At 37.1% G+C, this 16,725-nt stretch overlaps 1 protein-coding gene across 1 annotated transcript in view; it reads right to left on the bottom strand.

Moving 5' to 3' along the window:
- LOC117331410 (cadherin EGF LAG seven-pass G-type receptor 2-like) overlaps window positions 1–16,725 on the bottom strand; it is a 69,249-nt gene that overhangs the window by 9,212 nt on the left and 43,312 nt on the right. Inside the window, 26 exon segments of the mRNA XM_033890115.1 lie at window positions 1,153–1,323; window positions 1,785–2,049; window positions 2,653–2,739; window positions 3,101–3,269; window positions 3,450–3,529; window positions 3,911–3,977; window positions 4,360–4,426; window positions 4,784–4,937; window positions 5,518–5,724; window positions 5,952–6,111; window positions 6,309–6,485; window positions 6,709–6,820; window positions 7,957–8,100; window positions 8,464–8,647; window positions 8,787–8,996; window positions 9,202–9,296; window positions 9,667–9,768; window positions 10,032–10,221; window positions 10,380–10,648; window positions 10,980–11,142; window positions 11,804–11,917; window positions 12,066–12,227; window positions 12,610–12,785; window positions 13,016–13,090; window positions 13,205–13,449; window positions 14,145–14,257. Coding sequence (XP_033746006.1) covers window positions 1,153–1,323; window positions 1,785–2,049; window positions 2,653–2,739; window positions 3,101–3,269; window positions 3,450–3,529; window positions 3,911–3,977; window positions 4,360–4,426; window positions 4,784–4,937; window positions 5,518–5,724; window positions 5,952–6,111; window positions 6,309–6,485; window positions 6,709–6,820; window positions 7,957–8,100; window positions 8,464–8,647; window positions 8,787–8,996; window positions 9,202–9,296; window positions 9,667–9,768; window positions 10,032–10,221; window positions 10,380–10,648; window positions 10,980–11,142; window positions 11,804–11,917; window positions 12,066–12,227; window positions 12,610–12,785; window positions 13,016–13,090; window positions 13,205–13,449; window positions 14,145–14,257 — 3,958 coding nt within the window.

The following is a 16,725-nucleotide window of genomic DNA, read 5'->3' on the forward strand; positions in this document are numbered from 1 at the left end:
TTGATAGATATTGCCATTATTTGCATTGGATATTTACATTGTAATTGTACCAGACTACCAGTGTTGGTTTTTTTTTTTTTTTTTTTATTAATCATGCATGAAAATGCAATTATTAGCGCTTTTAATTTGTCTACCAATGGCCAAATAGTTGGGACTTCCAAAACTGACGAAGAAAGTTTCAGAAACCTATTTATGAGAAAAAATATTATAACTAGCAAAGTTTTATTCAACAGATTAAGTAACAACTAATTAACAAATCCACTTTCTTTGATTTAACAAAAATATAAATTGGAAACATAACTTAACAGTTCAGCGAATAAATGTTAATTTCAAATATTGTTGTAAACCATAAATTAATCTATTAATATTACAGTATGCAATTACAAAATATAAATAAAAATGTGCTTCTTTGTAGAATGTAGATTGTGTATTGCCTATTGCGAGATTATATAAGTATGCAGGGATTGAGCAATGTGGCTGGACTGTTTCCCTTATACCTAGCAGAAACATACCTCATTACTCAGCTAATATATATAAAATATGCTAAAACTTATCATTAAGAAACCAAATGATTCCTCCAGGGCTACTTATTATCGAAAATAATAAACAGATGGAGTCATTTTATAAGTCTTTCACTATCTAATACTATCAAATACCGAAATGTAGCTACTTGTATTTTTGTAACATTTCTTACAAGGCGGCAAACAGCGACCGTCATGTCAAGGTTTTTTCTAGAAGGACCCCATTCTTTTTTTATTTTGCGGAATGCATATATATTCCATACTTTTGACTTTGCCTTTCCAACCCCGGGTAGTCGAATTGTAAGCTCTGTATCAGTATCCGTTGTAGTGGCAATTGCAACGGAGTCGTCGACGACGAGGCAGCTGTCCGCCATCTTTATTCTAAGGTTATAACATTAGAGTGACTTCCCTTGATTCGGGCGCGTTCGATGATCGATTCTTGAAAAACGGAAATCGATGGTCGAAATCGAAGGTGCATTCGATTCGTCAACCGATTATAATCGATGATCGGCGCACCACTAATAGCTTCTAATACTTTATAAATGTAACACAAAGTATAATAAAAGGATCTGACTCTACCAGATAAGTACTTTGTGTGACTGTGTCTCCTTAACTCTCTAGGTAGACTCACCAACTTTCTGATTCAGTGGTATTTCTTTCTCCCATGTAAAAGCGACATCATCTTCGTCATCGGAGGAGTGACTGGACGCCAGACTGAGGCTAGCACGTCCCACTGATCCATCACTGTCGGAGTCCGAGTCATTCCCAGAACGTTTATTTGGGCCGTCCATGTGATCATTAGCTGCAAGTGATGAGCAAGTCAGTCAAAACAGTCAGGGATTCCCTTACACAAATATAACATTTAGGATTTTTTTCAAACAATATATCTGTGAGGTTTAATCATTGACAAGAACAAGAAATGTAAATTAAACTACGACCATTTGTCCATCAGAATTTCAGTGTAAGAAGAGAACATTTTAGAAAGGGTGGTAATATAATAATATGCACCATAGAGAAACTGTTTTTGAGGTATGAACAGAATTTAGATGTGCCACAAGAATTCGGAGACTCTCATACCAAGTTGGCACCAACACATATCTATATAGTAAAACCATTTACTGTAGTATTAAATGGAGGTCGTCATGATATTGAAATGAATTGGTGGTCTTCACGGTATTGAGGAAGACAAGTCTGCAGGATATAAAACATTTTAATTGAACAGCTGAAATATGTTACTTGGTGTAAATGGAAAACACCACTTACTGCCGTTTGGTCTTTTCTCGTGATAAGCCTTGAGGTCGTATCCATAGGGCGGGATCCCTGCGTTAGGTGGATACAAGCTTTCGGAGGGGACATGGCCGGAGGTAGAGGTACTGGTACTACGAAGGTAGTCCTCACCCTTGTACAGACCTCCCGAACTCTTGCTGGTCGACCGACTAGTCGTTGATGTCGTAGATATCCCAACATTCATTGTCCTGTTAAGACATCCGTCCATAGAATTGTCGGTACGATAAGCCAGAGCTGATCTCTGTAAGAAACATGAAATTGTTGACGTCAATATCTAATATACATGTAACATGTATTGACGTCAATATCTAATATACATGTAACATGTAACATGAATACAATGTAAAAATCATCATCCAGTATCTACCAGTCTACAGCTAGTAGTCTCATGCACAATTCTTTATATATGTACAATACTAAATTCTATTTTCTAACCAATAATTTGTAATCCTTGTCTTTATAGGGTGATATCACGATATCATCACACATGCCAATAACATTACATGCTGTATTCAACATTCACTCTAGTATTTGAATTAAACTTTCCAATATAATTTGCAATCTTGTCAATAGTGATCCAGACAAAAAAAATTACTATTGTTTGGTTTTTTTTTAATGATAATCAGCACTGAAATACTGAGAAGTATTAATTTATAATCCAGCAGTAGATATACAAGTGCCTCATGCTTTAGTTCATCTGTTAATGTCAGAACAACCTACATTTCCATGCTTGATACCAGTATATTAACCACTACAATTTAAATAATTTACAATCTCTCAATAGCACTACACATTCATCATAAAGACAATAACGTGGGACAAGTGTATACATTAATGACAGTACCGAGCTTCGTGTGGCACCCAAGTTCTCCGTCAGTTCCATTTTCTTGCCCTGACATTTGTACCACTGCTTCTTTAGTTGAAGACGCACCTGTTAAAGAACATATTACACATGCTTCATACATGTCCAAGATTCAGGGTGGGAATCATAATGCAGGGTTATACAAGTTATGAACATGAGTCATATTAAATATCGGTCAGTTCCATGCTTTAAGGGGACGGCATGCTAAGCAAAATCTGAAGCAGTTAGTTTCTGATAGGAAAACATCCTAGGGGAGATAACTGCATAGTAAAAACTCCAGGGGAGATAACTGCACAGTACAACAGGTTTGCTACAAACTCCAGGGGACATAACAATCTCAATAGGGCCCAGTTATTTGTCACCTTAATCACAGTCAAGACATTCCCTCATTCTCATTGCAGACGTTTTAGTGCCGTTACACTTGGCTTACCTTCTTGTCACCGACAATATAGGCCACAAAGATGAAGCCGCCCTCAGCCAAGGAGAAGATGGCATATGCATAATGGAGTGGCACCATGTTGTAGTTGACAGAGACAAGCCCCAGTATCCAGGTGATGCCCAGCAACAACAGGATGGCCAGGCCACAGAATATACGAGCCCTGAAAGTCACATGTACACTTTTAGCTTTGGGACGACAATAACACTTGTTTTTAATCTTATCTATTGTAGATTATTTCACTTCACAGTTCTTTTAAATTACAACATTATGTACTACACTTAAAAGATTGACAGTCACTTTATTTAATACATACATATCTTTATGTCAATTCCTAACTCACCTGAATCCAACAATATCGTTGACATGGATCTTTTCTCTAAAACTTGCCTTAAGTGCTAGTATAAATGTTAGGATAATCACCTGAAATAAACCAAGTAGTTAAGGTCAATATTGGATACTCAAATGATTACAGCGATACAAGTTTGACATTCAGGACAAAACTCTCCACATAGATACACGTGGTCTTCGGGATATCTAGATTTCTTTGTCATTTTACTAATGTGTGATCTTTTAATATCATAAAATTTGAACCCTTGTTTTCTTCTGTAAATTCTTTTCTTACACTTAAAATCTGCTGTTAAATTGGACACAGCCTTGTTGAGCAGCTAAGTAAGTGGCACGCATAGGAGACAAACATTTCACTTAAAGTAATAAAGATGTGTTTTAAAGAATTCAAATTTCTCAGGTAAATAGGACTCTCACAAGTAAACAGCAAAGTATGTTTACAGTGTCATTACTTACCAATACTCCAAATACAACTGGTCCGGCGAAACTCCAAATGAACGCCTGGGCCATGTCAAGCCAACAACTGTAAAATTGTATACAAACATGGTAGCAACTGACATTATCACTGTATATTCTTACTCCATATAAAAAATTGCAGCAACTGACATTATCACTGTATATTCTTACTCCATATAAAAAATTGCAACAAACTCGGGAACCTTAAAATATTTCTATAGTATCATTATGAGATATTGTAACCTAGTTAAGTCTACATCTACAACTTTATATCATTCATAGTCAGTATAACTTTACACCAAAATAAATCTCAGATTTACACATCTACCACAGAGTTTCCTCTGAAGAAGGCAGTATTTATAATCAACTTTCATTTCACTGTTTTCTATCATGTTGCTAGTGAGTGTCCTGATGGAGATATTTTGAGAAAGCTACTCTTCAACACTTACAATTGTGAGCCACCATAGCCATCTGTGTACAGCCCGACAGACAGTCCAACAATGATCCCTGGTATCACTGTAAAACATAGAAATTAATCAAGTTCTAATAGAATATCCTACTCTAGTATACTCGTTAGTCTTTATAAATTAACCTTAAGTACCTACGACAGTCCATATAGAACAGTATTGCTTTATGTCACCTTGACAGTTTGAGTCAGTTAGAGATAACAGTCTGTATTAAGTGAAATTTACAGGCTTGTACTTAACACTCAGAATTTGGCATCGTGTGTGTATTGATTTCAGGATTGTAGATCCCAAGATAATATATCAATGACATGCGATGTTCTTTTGTTTAAACTTTCACATGATTTATAAGATGACTGATTTTTGAAACCGACAACATATTTAAGCACACCGAGAAGAATGCACATACCATATCCAATGAGATAGTAAAACTTCATGGAGCCATAGTTGATGTCCCTGATTTCGGTGAGGCGACGATACAGGTGCAACATCTCCACAAAGAGCCAGGAGAACGCGGACAGGTAAAAGTAGTGGAGTGATATAGACACCAACCGACAGAACAGCTGTAAATACAATATCATATAAAGACACCAATCGACAGAACAGCTGTAATATACAATATCATATATAGACACCAATCGACAGAACAGCTGTAATATACAATATCATATATAGACACCAACCGACAGAACAGCTGTAATATACAATATCATATATAGACACCAACCGACAGAACAGCTGTAAATACAATATCATATAAAGACACCAATTGACAGAACAGCTGTAATATACAATATCATATATAGACACCAATCGACAGAACAGCTGTAAATACAATATAATGTATAGACACCAACTGACAGAACAGCTGTAATATACAATATCATATATAGACACCAACCGACAGAACAGCTGTAATATACAATATCATATATAGACACCAATCGACAGAACAGCTGTAATATACAATATCATATATAGACACCAACTGACAGAACAGCTGTAATATACAATATCATATATAGACACCAACCGACAAAACAGCTGTAATATACAATATCATATATAGACATCAAGAAAATTCACATTAGAATTAATTGAAAAATTAAAAGATTACATTGACAATGCTGTATTGAGTCTCACCTCTGGTTCCGTCCTATAAACGCCCGAGATGAATGCAAGGTCCGATATGAAGATGGTAAATACCAGGTTGATGAGGATGCTGTTAGCGTTACTCTGGAGATGTTTGAAGCACATGAAGATGAAGAATGCCACAAACAGGCAGATTAATGCAATCGCTATGGCAATAAAGCTGATCACTTCCAGGGAAATGGCACCCTTGGCAACATACTGGAACGGCAAGACATGAGATGTTAGCACGACAATACTAAGGTACATCATCACGTCTAACTAACGCTATAATAGGAACAGCAGCTCAGCTACTTTTCTCTCGGAAAAAAACCCAACAAAATCATAACATGGAAATTTAAAACCAAATCAAAATGTTAATTTCAATATAAATTGGTCGTACAAATTTTCACGCTACAAGACAACAAATTTGACATATGAACATGTACCTCCGAGTCTGCTACATCCATGAGGACCCCGAAGGAAGTCATGTGGTCACAGGAACACTCTACGAATATCTGCAGTACGGCACGATCACTCCCATCCAGGAGTTCCCGTTCATACCGATCAGTCATCTCACAGCCATCGGTGGACCATTCACCTACATACCTATCAAGATCAAATAAGGATAATATGAAGAGTCAAAGTGGCATATAGATAGATCTAGCAAGTTCCAAACGAGCGGTAAGATTGAGTAATAGGTCAAATAAGTTCATAATGAAAAGTGAAAGTAGGAAAAACCTAACAAGGTCATTCAGAAAGGTCAACAATTCACACTAGTCAGAGATGGGTCTAGGATTACTTACGAATTGGGTTGATGTTTCCAGTAGACACACTGTGGACTGGACCTGTTCACTGTCATGTCTTGCTTGAATACCAATTTGATAGGCTCAGACAGTGCCCCGGTCACAAGCTCCCCCTGGTCTCTCACCAGGAGCGTGATCACCGGGGCATTCACATCTAGTGGGCGGTCCTCAATTTGTCTGAAAACATACAGAAAATTCATTTTTACAAAACCTCAGATAACTTTTCTGTTTTAAATCTTATTACACAGCAACTAATATCATAGAATTTTCTTTATTATATTAGTTGTTTTTCTATGGTTGATGAATTATTTCAATTTTAAATTTCATAAGGAAATCATGAATATCAATATTTCTAACTAGTATAAAGAGTGAGAATGATAAAAGTTCAAGCATTACTCACCTGATAGTTCTATCAAATCTCTTTGGTAGTATGTCGCCAAGGTTCTTGTACATAATGAAGCCAACATATGCTGTGGATGACGAGATAGCTTCAAAGACCGGTGCAAATGGATCTGTGATGGGGTAAAGGTCACATTAGTAGAGGTCAGTAGAGTCATCAGATAATTACAATCCAAAAATAGATCTTCATATAGCCCGAGTGGTTATTAGCATGTAAAATCCTAAGGCATGAATGAAGTTGAAAATGCCTTTCTGCCCACTTCAATACTTAAATACACTGTTACATTTATAGCATATCATAATCGAACATCAGGAACAGAAAAAGTACTAATAACATGTTTCAGGAGGAAATGTGACAATATTTGACAGTTGACACATTCATGAATCACCTCAGTAACTATATTATAATCAAGGTAACAGGATTGAAACACTAGGTATTGACTTATCTGGTGGAAGAGGTGGAAGATATTGACTTACCTGTGGGAAAAGGTGTAAGATATTGACTTACCTGTGGGAAGGGGTGTAAGATATTGACTTACCTGGGGGAAGGGTAGTAAGATATTGACTTACCTGGGGGAAGGGGTGTAAGATATTGACTTACTTGGGGGAAAGGGTGTAAGATATTGACCTACCTGGGGGAAGGGGTGTAAGATATTGACTTATCTGGGGGAAGGGGTGTAAGATATTGACTTACCTGGGGGAAGGGGTGTAAGATATTGACCTACCTGGGGGAAGGGGTGTAAGATATTGACTTACCTGGGGGAAGGGGTGTAAGATATTGACTTATCTGGGGGAAGGGGTGTAAGATATTGACTTACTTGGGGGAAGGGGTGTAAGATATTGACCTACCTGGGGGAAGGGGTGTAAGATATTGACTTACCTGGGGGAAGGGTAGTAAGATATTGACTTACCTGGGGGAAGGGGTGTAAGATATTGACTTACCTGGGGGAAGGGGTGTAAGATATTGACTTACCTGGGGGAAGGGTAGTAAGATATTGACTTACCTGGGGAAGGGGTGTAAGATATTGACCTACCTGGGGGAAGGGGTGTAAGATATTGACTTACCTGGGGGAAGGGGTGTAAGATATTGACTTATCTGGGGGAAGGGTAGTAAGATATTGACCTACCTGGGGAAGGGGTGTAAGATATTGACTTACCTGGGGGAAAAGGTGTAAGATATTGACCTACCTGGGGAAGGGGTGTAAGATATTGACTTACCTGGGGGAAGGGGTGTAAGATATTGACTTACCTGGGGGAAGGGGTGTAGAAACTACAGACTTAGACAATAGGATGTAAGTATCATCATCAAAGGTATCCTGCTTCACAATGTTGTTAAACTTGGGAATTCTCTGGCCTGAGAAATTTTCTGCTGACAAGTTGTCCATTACCAGAACTATTTAAACAGAAAAGGCAAAATGTTATTATATCTACATTTTAATGAAAATGGTATGACCTACACTAACTAGAGAGGTGTAATGTAAGAACTGTAAATGCTGTAATAGTGTGCACATTATGACACTGTGTATACTAGTAGCCATGGAGACAGATCACTTTCAAGATGGCTGTTCAATCTTAATCATTACATTCTCATGCAGTAATGTATAACTTATTTTCTTTTTGATGTGTAGGACAATTATTAATACTTCCTTGATCTATAGCACAACAGTTTAATGCTGAAGTATTCTACAACAGTTAATGCTTTAATGACTGACACATAATATTTTACTGTACACAAATTACTACTGCACGGACTCACCAATATTTTCTGATACCACACTGTATGGTTTACTCTGTAGGGTTGCAAGGTTTTCTGACAAAATGGCCAAGTACTTCTCCAGTTTCCACTGCAGCTCAGCAATGCCGCCAGAGTTTTTGTTGATGACCAGCCAGTCGTTATTGTAGCGGGAGTCCATCACAGTACTTAGGATATCCAGCATGCTCTGTGGGACAAAATGTCATACAATCTTGATTTCTAGGGTTTCAGTGAATAATATAAATTCTTCATGAATATACCAAGTTAAGTATGAGTACAACACTGTAATATGACCTTGAAAGCCTGTTGACAGAGAAGGTCGTTACCTGTAAGTATGTACTGTCTTGCTCCGAGGTTAGACTCAAGCCGGTCTGTTGGACCTCGTAAGTTAAAGTCTGATTAAGGATGCGGTACGTGATGTTTATTTCATTTCCAAAGAGTCGTGCGGCCTTCATCACTGCATCTCGAAGTGTTCTCATTATTCGTTTGGCAACGAAAGTCGTGATCTTCAAGTCTCCCGACTCTATCTTATTAATCTGAATTAAAAATACAGTCAAACACTTAACATTGCTGATGGTTGAAGTTGGTTTGGATCAGACTTACTAAGACTGTTATTAAATTGTTTTAATTCACTGTGATAACACTTTGTTACAAAGAAGACATAGTTATGAAAGTAATTTGTAAGAGTATTGTTATCATGATAACAAGAACAGCCAGATAACAGTAAAATTGAGTAAATACCTGTGTCTGGAGAGAGAGAAAGTCCGTATGGGTACAGTTAAACAGATCTGGTGACAGCCATTTCCCATCCTTGGTACAGTTTCTCTTAGCATCACCTGGAATAAGCAGTCATCTTACTTAAGCAACATTCATCTTACTTAAACAATAGTCATCTCACTTATACAACAGTCGCTGAAGATTTATAACATAGAAGAACTTCCACTCTTGATCTGGACGTATTGTATCCTTATTAATATTTTATCAATTTCTGTTGATTACTATTTGATGCACTTAGCATAAATTTAAATAATCACAAGACAGCGTTTTGGGTTTGTTTCCGATATCACATCACCAGGAATGACAGATTTAGCTGGACTTAAGATCTGTTAAATAGCGTACCAATACATATTCAATTTAATCAAGTCTTAACCTAGAAGTTAACAAAAGAATCCAATGACTGGGAGATCTGACAAATCTAGTACCTACCTACAGCTCCATCAGGACAGTCTTGTACTGTCTGGTTTCCAAACAGCACGCTGTTCCACCATACTCCATCAGCACGGCTACGGGGACACATGTAGTAATTCACTGGAAGGACAAAGTAAAGCCAACACTTCTATACTAATGTATTTTTTCACCTTTAGTAGGTCACATTTATACAAATACACAAAAGTTGCATGCATGTTTCACAAGTTTAGGAGGAACATTCATAGTAAAAATTATTTGCCTTTTTTTTTAATTCAAAATAAAAAATAATATGTATATCATACTTTGGGAAAGTAGATCTTAGCTACAAATATGCTCAATATCTTCATTATTTAAAACAGGATCATTTCAATTTCAGAAATTACCAGAACAGCCAACTTTGCGTAGATTGACCTCTGCAAATTCACTAGCACACTGGTCACAGCGTCGGCCAATCACAGTGTCTATACAGTGGCACTGGCCTGTGATGGGATGACAGGACTGGTTCTTAGACCCGTAGCTGTAACAGTCACAGCTTTTACAGGATTCGGATCCTGCAGGTCGGTAGTAGTTTTCCTTAAATCAGAGAAATTATAATTTATAATTATATTGATCTTTTATAAAACAAGCTACCTTCTAGGATGGTGGCTCCAAGAAAATCTAGAAACTCAAGAAAGAATAACAAAAGTCAGGAATACGTCTACAGACTTTGGTGTCTGTCATTAGTTACCTACCTTGCAGTAGCACTCTCCTGTAGTCTTGTTACAGGCCGGGTTGTAGCCCAGCTGTCTGGAACATTTACAGGGGCCACAAATCGGGTGTCCATACCATGAGGCTGGACATGATTGCTCAGTAACAATCTCACAGTGGTTACCACTGGTCTTCAGTCCACAGTCACATGTATAGTTGATACTCTGACCAAATGATGGGCCACGGCAGTTACCCCAGTTCTCACACGGATTGTATGTCTGACAGATATCTTCACAATGAGGGCCAAGGGTTCCTGTAGTATCAAACAACTCACAATACAGCTTTGGTAAAAAAAATCCTGATTTACCTCTACAAGCTATCAACCTTACCACCTGTATCAATTTAATGATATCTATTTATGGTTGTATGTTTCGTTAATTTTCATGTTGGACAAACTTTGAAAAAACATTATGTGATAAATGTACTACCTACTTTTACAGCCTTTAACCTCACAATTATCATCATGTATACATTTCCCAAGTGTCGAAACTTGGCTGTATAGAGAAAACTCACAATCCAGCCCGATGAACTACTAGTACCATTTGATAAGTTAAAATAACATTGAGTGTTTTAAAACTACCTACCTGGGGGACAGATGCAAGAGTAGTCTCCCCACTCATCTACACAGGTGGCGCCAGCAGTACAGGGGTTGTCATCACACGGATTGGCAACAGAGCAGCCATCCTGGACATTGTGACCCTGGGGTCTGATGAGGATGGAACTTGGGGTGTTCCCTACTCGCATGTCCTTAAATATAAGAGATGGAATGTGTTACAATACAAAGTCACAAACAGTGTACTGTACATACATATTACAGGAGTCTACAATAGCAGATAATCAGTCTCATTCTAGCAAGCCTCTGTTGAGCTAAAACTAATAATTTGTGAAAAGTTTCATTAATCACAAATAAAAACAAAAATTAGAGTAATAATTGTTCTGATCAAATGATCTGAAATCTTTACCAATATTGCAATTACACATTAATACATTCTCAAACTCTAAAATTTTGCATAATATCAGAAAAATGCAAAAATATAGGTCAATACACATGGTAATCATGTGGTAAACATGTGGTAAACACTTATAACATGGTAATCATGTGGTAGGTAATCATGTGGTAAACACTTATAACATGGTAATCATGTGGTAATCACTTATAACATGGTAATCATGTGGTAAACACTTATAACATGGTAATCATGTGGTAGGTAATCATGTGGTAAACACTTATAATATGGTAATCATGTGGTAAACACTTATAACATGGTAATCATGTGGTAAACACTTATTTTTTTACTGTCTTTGATTTAAATATAATATCACTGTTTGCAATTTTAACTCCAAAAGATGAGAACAGGTCTATACGTGTGCCATTGAACTACAAGTGATTGATAGTCTAGAGCCTTACCTGTACACAACCGTCAAATCCTTTAGATATGGGGCCAGTGCCTCTCCTCTCAGCTCCCACATATATCTGCTCAATCTTCTGGTTTTGTAAACTTCCCATGACAGAGTCAACTTTCTAAAAAGGAAAGGAAGATTAAAATTTTCAATATTTGTGATGAATATAGCTTTCAATTTAGCAATAAGCAGTTATCAGCAGCTGTGATCATCAGAATACTAGTCTATCATTATAGTTCACACTCCATCCACCAGATGTCGCCACTGACCTGCCAGTGTCCGTAGTCAAGGAGAAAGAGAAGCTGACCACGATCCTGCCACCTGACCTCAAAGTAATGCCACTGGCCATCATTGACCTTGACAGCACTGAAGGGGAAGTTCTGAGTCACATCATCATTTGTGTAGCTGTAATGAACATAGCCGTCAATCAGCTGAAATAAAAAAAATCATATATATCATACCTGGTAAACAAAAAGTCATATATATCATACCTGGTAAACAAAAAGTCATATATATCATACCTGGTAAACAAAAAGTCATATATATCATACCTGGTTAAATTAATTCTTTAAAGCAAACTAGAGTAGAAGTGTGATAATAATATTGGATACAGGGGGAGTGATAATAATATTGGACACAGGGAGAGTAATAATAATCCTGGATACAATCTATTATGGTGAGACTTAACAGAGACTATTGTCAAGGCCTATAGACCCTTACAGAACCATTTCTAATCATTACAGCCAACTGAACATGTGAAAGTCTTCTTCTGTGGCTGTTGTCTATGATAGCAAGACTTGTAGAGTTACTGACCTGCATAAGGATGGAATGACCGTTGACAAGAGTGATGTACATTAGAGTTCCTGACTTGGCCCGTGTTCTGAAGGACAGACCATTGTACCATGTTGTAAATATCTCCACACTGCTCAAAGAGTTATTGCTGTATCTTAGGAAGCCTGCTCCATTCAATCCCTTTGGTGCATCAATACCTGCAATAGCACAACAACTGTTAAACATCTCATCTATAACACTTCATGTTCAAACTAGGTAACAAAAAGAATAGAACTGTAACTAGAAAAAATATCAAAAATGTTTAATTAAAATCATACTGTATTACATTTTACAGCTTCTGTAGCATTCTCAAGCTAACAGGATAAGAAAACATCAGAGAAATTTGAAATTTACTCTTTGTATAAATCTAACATATATGTTTAGTTACCTTGACTACAGTCTTTGTTCCCAGCTTTGATTGGACACTCACATCTGTAGACACCCCAGCCATTAACACAAGTACCTGAAGAAACAATCAGGGTAAGGTCAAAGGTTATAAAGAAAGGTCAAATGCCAAAAACACTGGTACTATGCATTGCACAATTATAACACTTCTCATAAATGAGTTCTAACATACCTCCCATCCGACATGGAGATTCAGCACAGAAGTTCTTCTTTTCCATGCAACCCATCTGTGTACCAATGTTTGACACAGACTTGTTAAGGTCGAGCAGTTCATTGTCTATGTAAATGTCCTTCATACAGCCTTCAAAGTCCTTGTTCTGGATCTGGAAGGTGGAGGGAAGACGTGGAAGCCCTCCTATCTGGAATGGTCCCGTTAAGTCCAACAAACGGTAACAAATGTTGGTATTGATAGCACACCTGACAACAGAAAAGACAATGCTAACCTCTACAGCCAATATCTTCAAAAAGGTTTCCAAAGAAAATTTACCGGCTCCAACAAGTCTTTTCCCAGAAATGACCACCAAACATGTCAAATGTGAGTTACAAAATACGGCATTGATTCACATTAAAATTTTATACTAATTACTTAGTATACAGTAGTCATCTCAGCGGTAACATCTGTAACATCTTTGCCGGGTTGCCTACTGCTTATCTCGTAATTCAATAAATAAATATACTGAATGTTATAAACTTGTGGCACACATGCTATAACTCTGACCTCTGACCTATAGCTGTACATGCAGTCAGAAATACAGGAGTATTATTCAAGTGTAAATTGTACAGTGATGTCTGAATTTCAAGGTAATATGTGTCTCGCAGACTTTTATGATTTTGTGGTATATGGTATATATAAAATCAATGGAGCTGTCTATAACTGTTATGATAATGATAGAATCAACATCGATGACATCAAGAGTTGCTTTATTTATACAAATAACTGCAATGAATAAATTCATAATATACTCTTCTAGAATATCAGAATATGTGAAAATAAATTCTACAGGAAAGAAGTAATTTGTCTCTCTTCATAAAGCAACACAATTTGTAGATATCCGTGGCACATTAGGTTAGAAAGCAGTGGGTACAATGACACCCTCAGAGTATATACTTACATGTCAGGGAGGAAATGTGTTATCCGTGAGGCACAGGAGTTGTTTGTGATCTGGTCGCCATACATCACAAAGATTTGTGTGTCACAATCTTCTCCTACAGTCAAGGTGACAGTCTGAAATCACAAAGTATGGCACAGGGTTACCATACATAAACATAACACAGGGTCAAGGTCACAATACATAAACATAACACAGGGTCAAGGTCACAATACATAAACATAACACAGGGTCAAGGTCACCACATATATAATAACAGCATGGGATCAGGGTCACCATACATAACTAGAAAATGTCTGTAAGACATAATTAAATGCCCCTGCTGCCAGTTGACACCCTGAAACACAGTTTGGTGAGGATCACACAGCAGTTCCCGAGATTAGCTAGTTACACTGCATCGGGACAGGACGGATATGGGTAACACTATATGCATTTCATTACATGGTGGGGGGCATAAAAAATAACTCGGGGTCATTGTCACCATAGATAAACATAACACAGGGTCAAGGTCACCATACATTAACAAAATACAGGGTCCATAAAAACATCAATGTCAATGTAGCTAAAACACGGAGCTAGTGTCATGAATTTAATACCATATATATATGTCTTTCAACAAGATTTTTGCCCTTTACTTAATGATTCATATTGATATAACCCAAACTTTGTCTATATATACCCATTCACCCTATTTTAGTAATAAAATATTATGTTAGTTTATTATGTACCAAAGAATGATGTCAGATTTCAGTTATGATAAAATATTTCAATTATACTTATGAATGAATGAATGAACCATTATCTATGTTACAATCAGGAGATTGGCTTGTAATGGTATCATTACTGTTGTATCCGGAGGTTTGTACAGGACACAATGCCTACCTCCCCGACACATCACTACACATACTTTTTGTTCACGGTGTTGAGAGAGAATGATATATATACCCTGATGCTATCTGTGTTGTAATGGGGGTTCAGGATTTACATTACCCTCTCAAAACAGTATCACTGTGCTTGGCACTTCCTAAACAAGTCAATGTAAGAGGTGGAGAGATATAGAGCCCAGCTACTACTGTAACTAATGCTTCTCGGTTCACTGATCAAGGTCAACTTCAGATTCAGGGTTAAAAGGTATCTTGAACTCAACAGTACAAATGCAAGGAGAGCAGAATTCGAACACAAGTCTCAGCTAAATGTTACAAAGAGCTTTTGTTGCCTTATCAAGTCTGTTTCCTCTTTGTTTTGTTTTGTAGAAGATCAAGAGAATGATTCCCCTAATGTCCTTGTGACAGCCATTCCAACTTACAGCAGAAATACAGAAATCAATCTGGTATTGGCATAATAACGTAACCAAATACATAAAAAACATGTCCATTTTTTTGTACTTCAGCGATATATTACAATGGTCATGTGACCTGTAATCCCCAAGGTTCTTCCATCCCCGCCGCCGTGCAATGGCACTATCTCAAATTACTGTATCGATCGGTGTCATTTGAGAGGATGCCATCATTCATGAACGTTATTTATGGAAGCAAAAGCAGGAGCGACCAAGACTTATTCTGTGATATTAGTAAATTTCCAAGGATTAGCCATCAGTATTTAGTAACATGCATAGCAACAGGCGATTTTACTGTAATGAATATCATAATTAATGCATCATTCGTAGACATTGACAAATAACTGTCATATCCTTAATATTTCTTCTACACATGAAGCTGTTGATTCATTGATATTTCAAATGTAAACTGAAGGTTTAAATGTTTGAATACCTCAATTAACTATTATTACCTAACAAAGAGTTCTGTGTACAGCTATCACATGTGACAGGTAAGCGGGATACAGACTTAAAAGCCACGACAAACAGGCCAGGAAATCAGGCTTTTGATATATGGCCATCATGCATGCTACCATTCAAAATGTCTGTTTTTCAGAGATATGAGGTGGTGCTACCAGTACTCATACTAGCATGAATACAATGGCCATTTCTCTGTAGAATGTGTAGTTGGTTTAACGACCATAAACTCCTGAGCAGAACTGGGGTCAAATACATTAGGTGGCCTGCACATGACAAAGTATCCACACATCTGTTGTTTCAGTTATTTATTATGTCACCAACAGAAAACATTTTAACAAATCAACCATCAGTTTCAGGTGACCCAGGTGTGTGAAAATTCAGTACATAACTGAGGCGGTGAAATCATTTACACAAAATTCAATGTCACTGATGTATAAGTTAAATTAATACTGTTAAATTGACGGATCAAGGAAAAGTAAAAATGCACATCCCACACTTTTCCCCAAGGGAGATTAGCACCTGGATCATAAAACTCACGACTCAAGTCACATAAATATTTTGAAAGAGATTTATGCTCTGATGAGTCATACAATTGAGAATTTACAGGAAGTTTAAATATAATCCCTTTGATCTTGATAAACAGCAAATATCTCCAATATAAAATTCATAACTTGGGATCGCTGCTATCCTTCCTAATTAATAAAGCCCTATATCAATATGTTGTATAGTAGTCAGCTCTTACAAACATTCAAGTGACCATGGTTATCAATGTCTCAAGTTCAAACATCA

The sequence above is a fragment of the Pecten maximus genome, chromosome 7 (genome assembly GCF_902652985.1).
Source record: "Pecten maximus chromosome 7, xPecMax1.1, whole genome shotgun sequence".
NCBI lineage: Eukaryota > Metazoa > Mollusca > Bivalvia > Pectinida > Pectinidae > Pecten > Pecten maximus.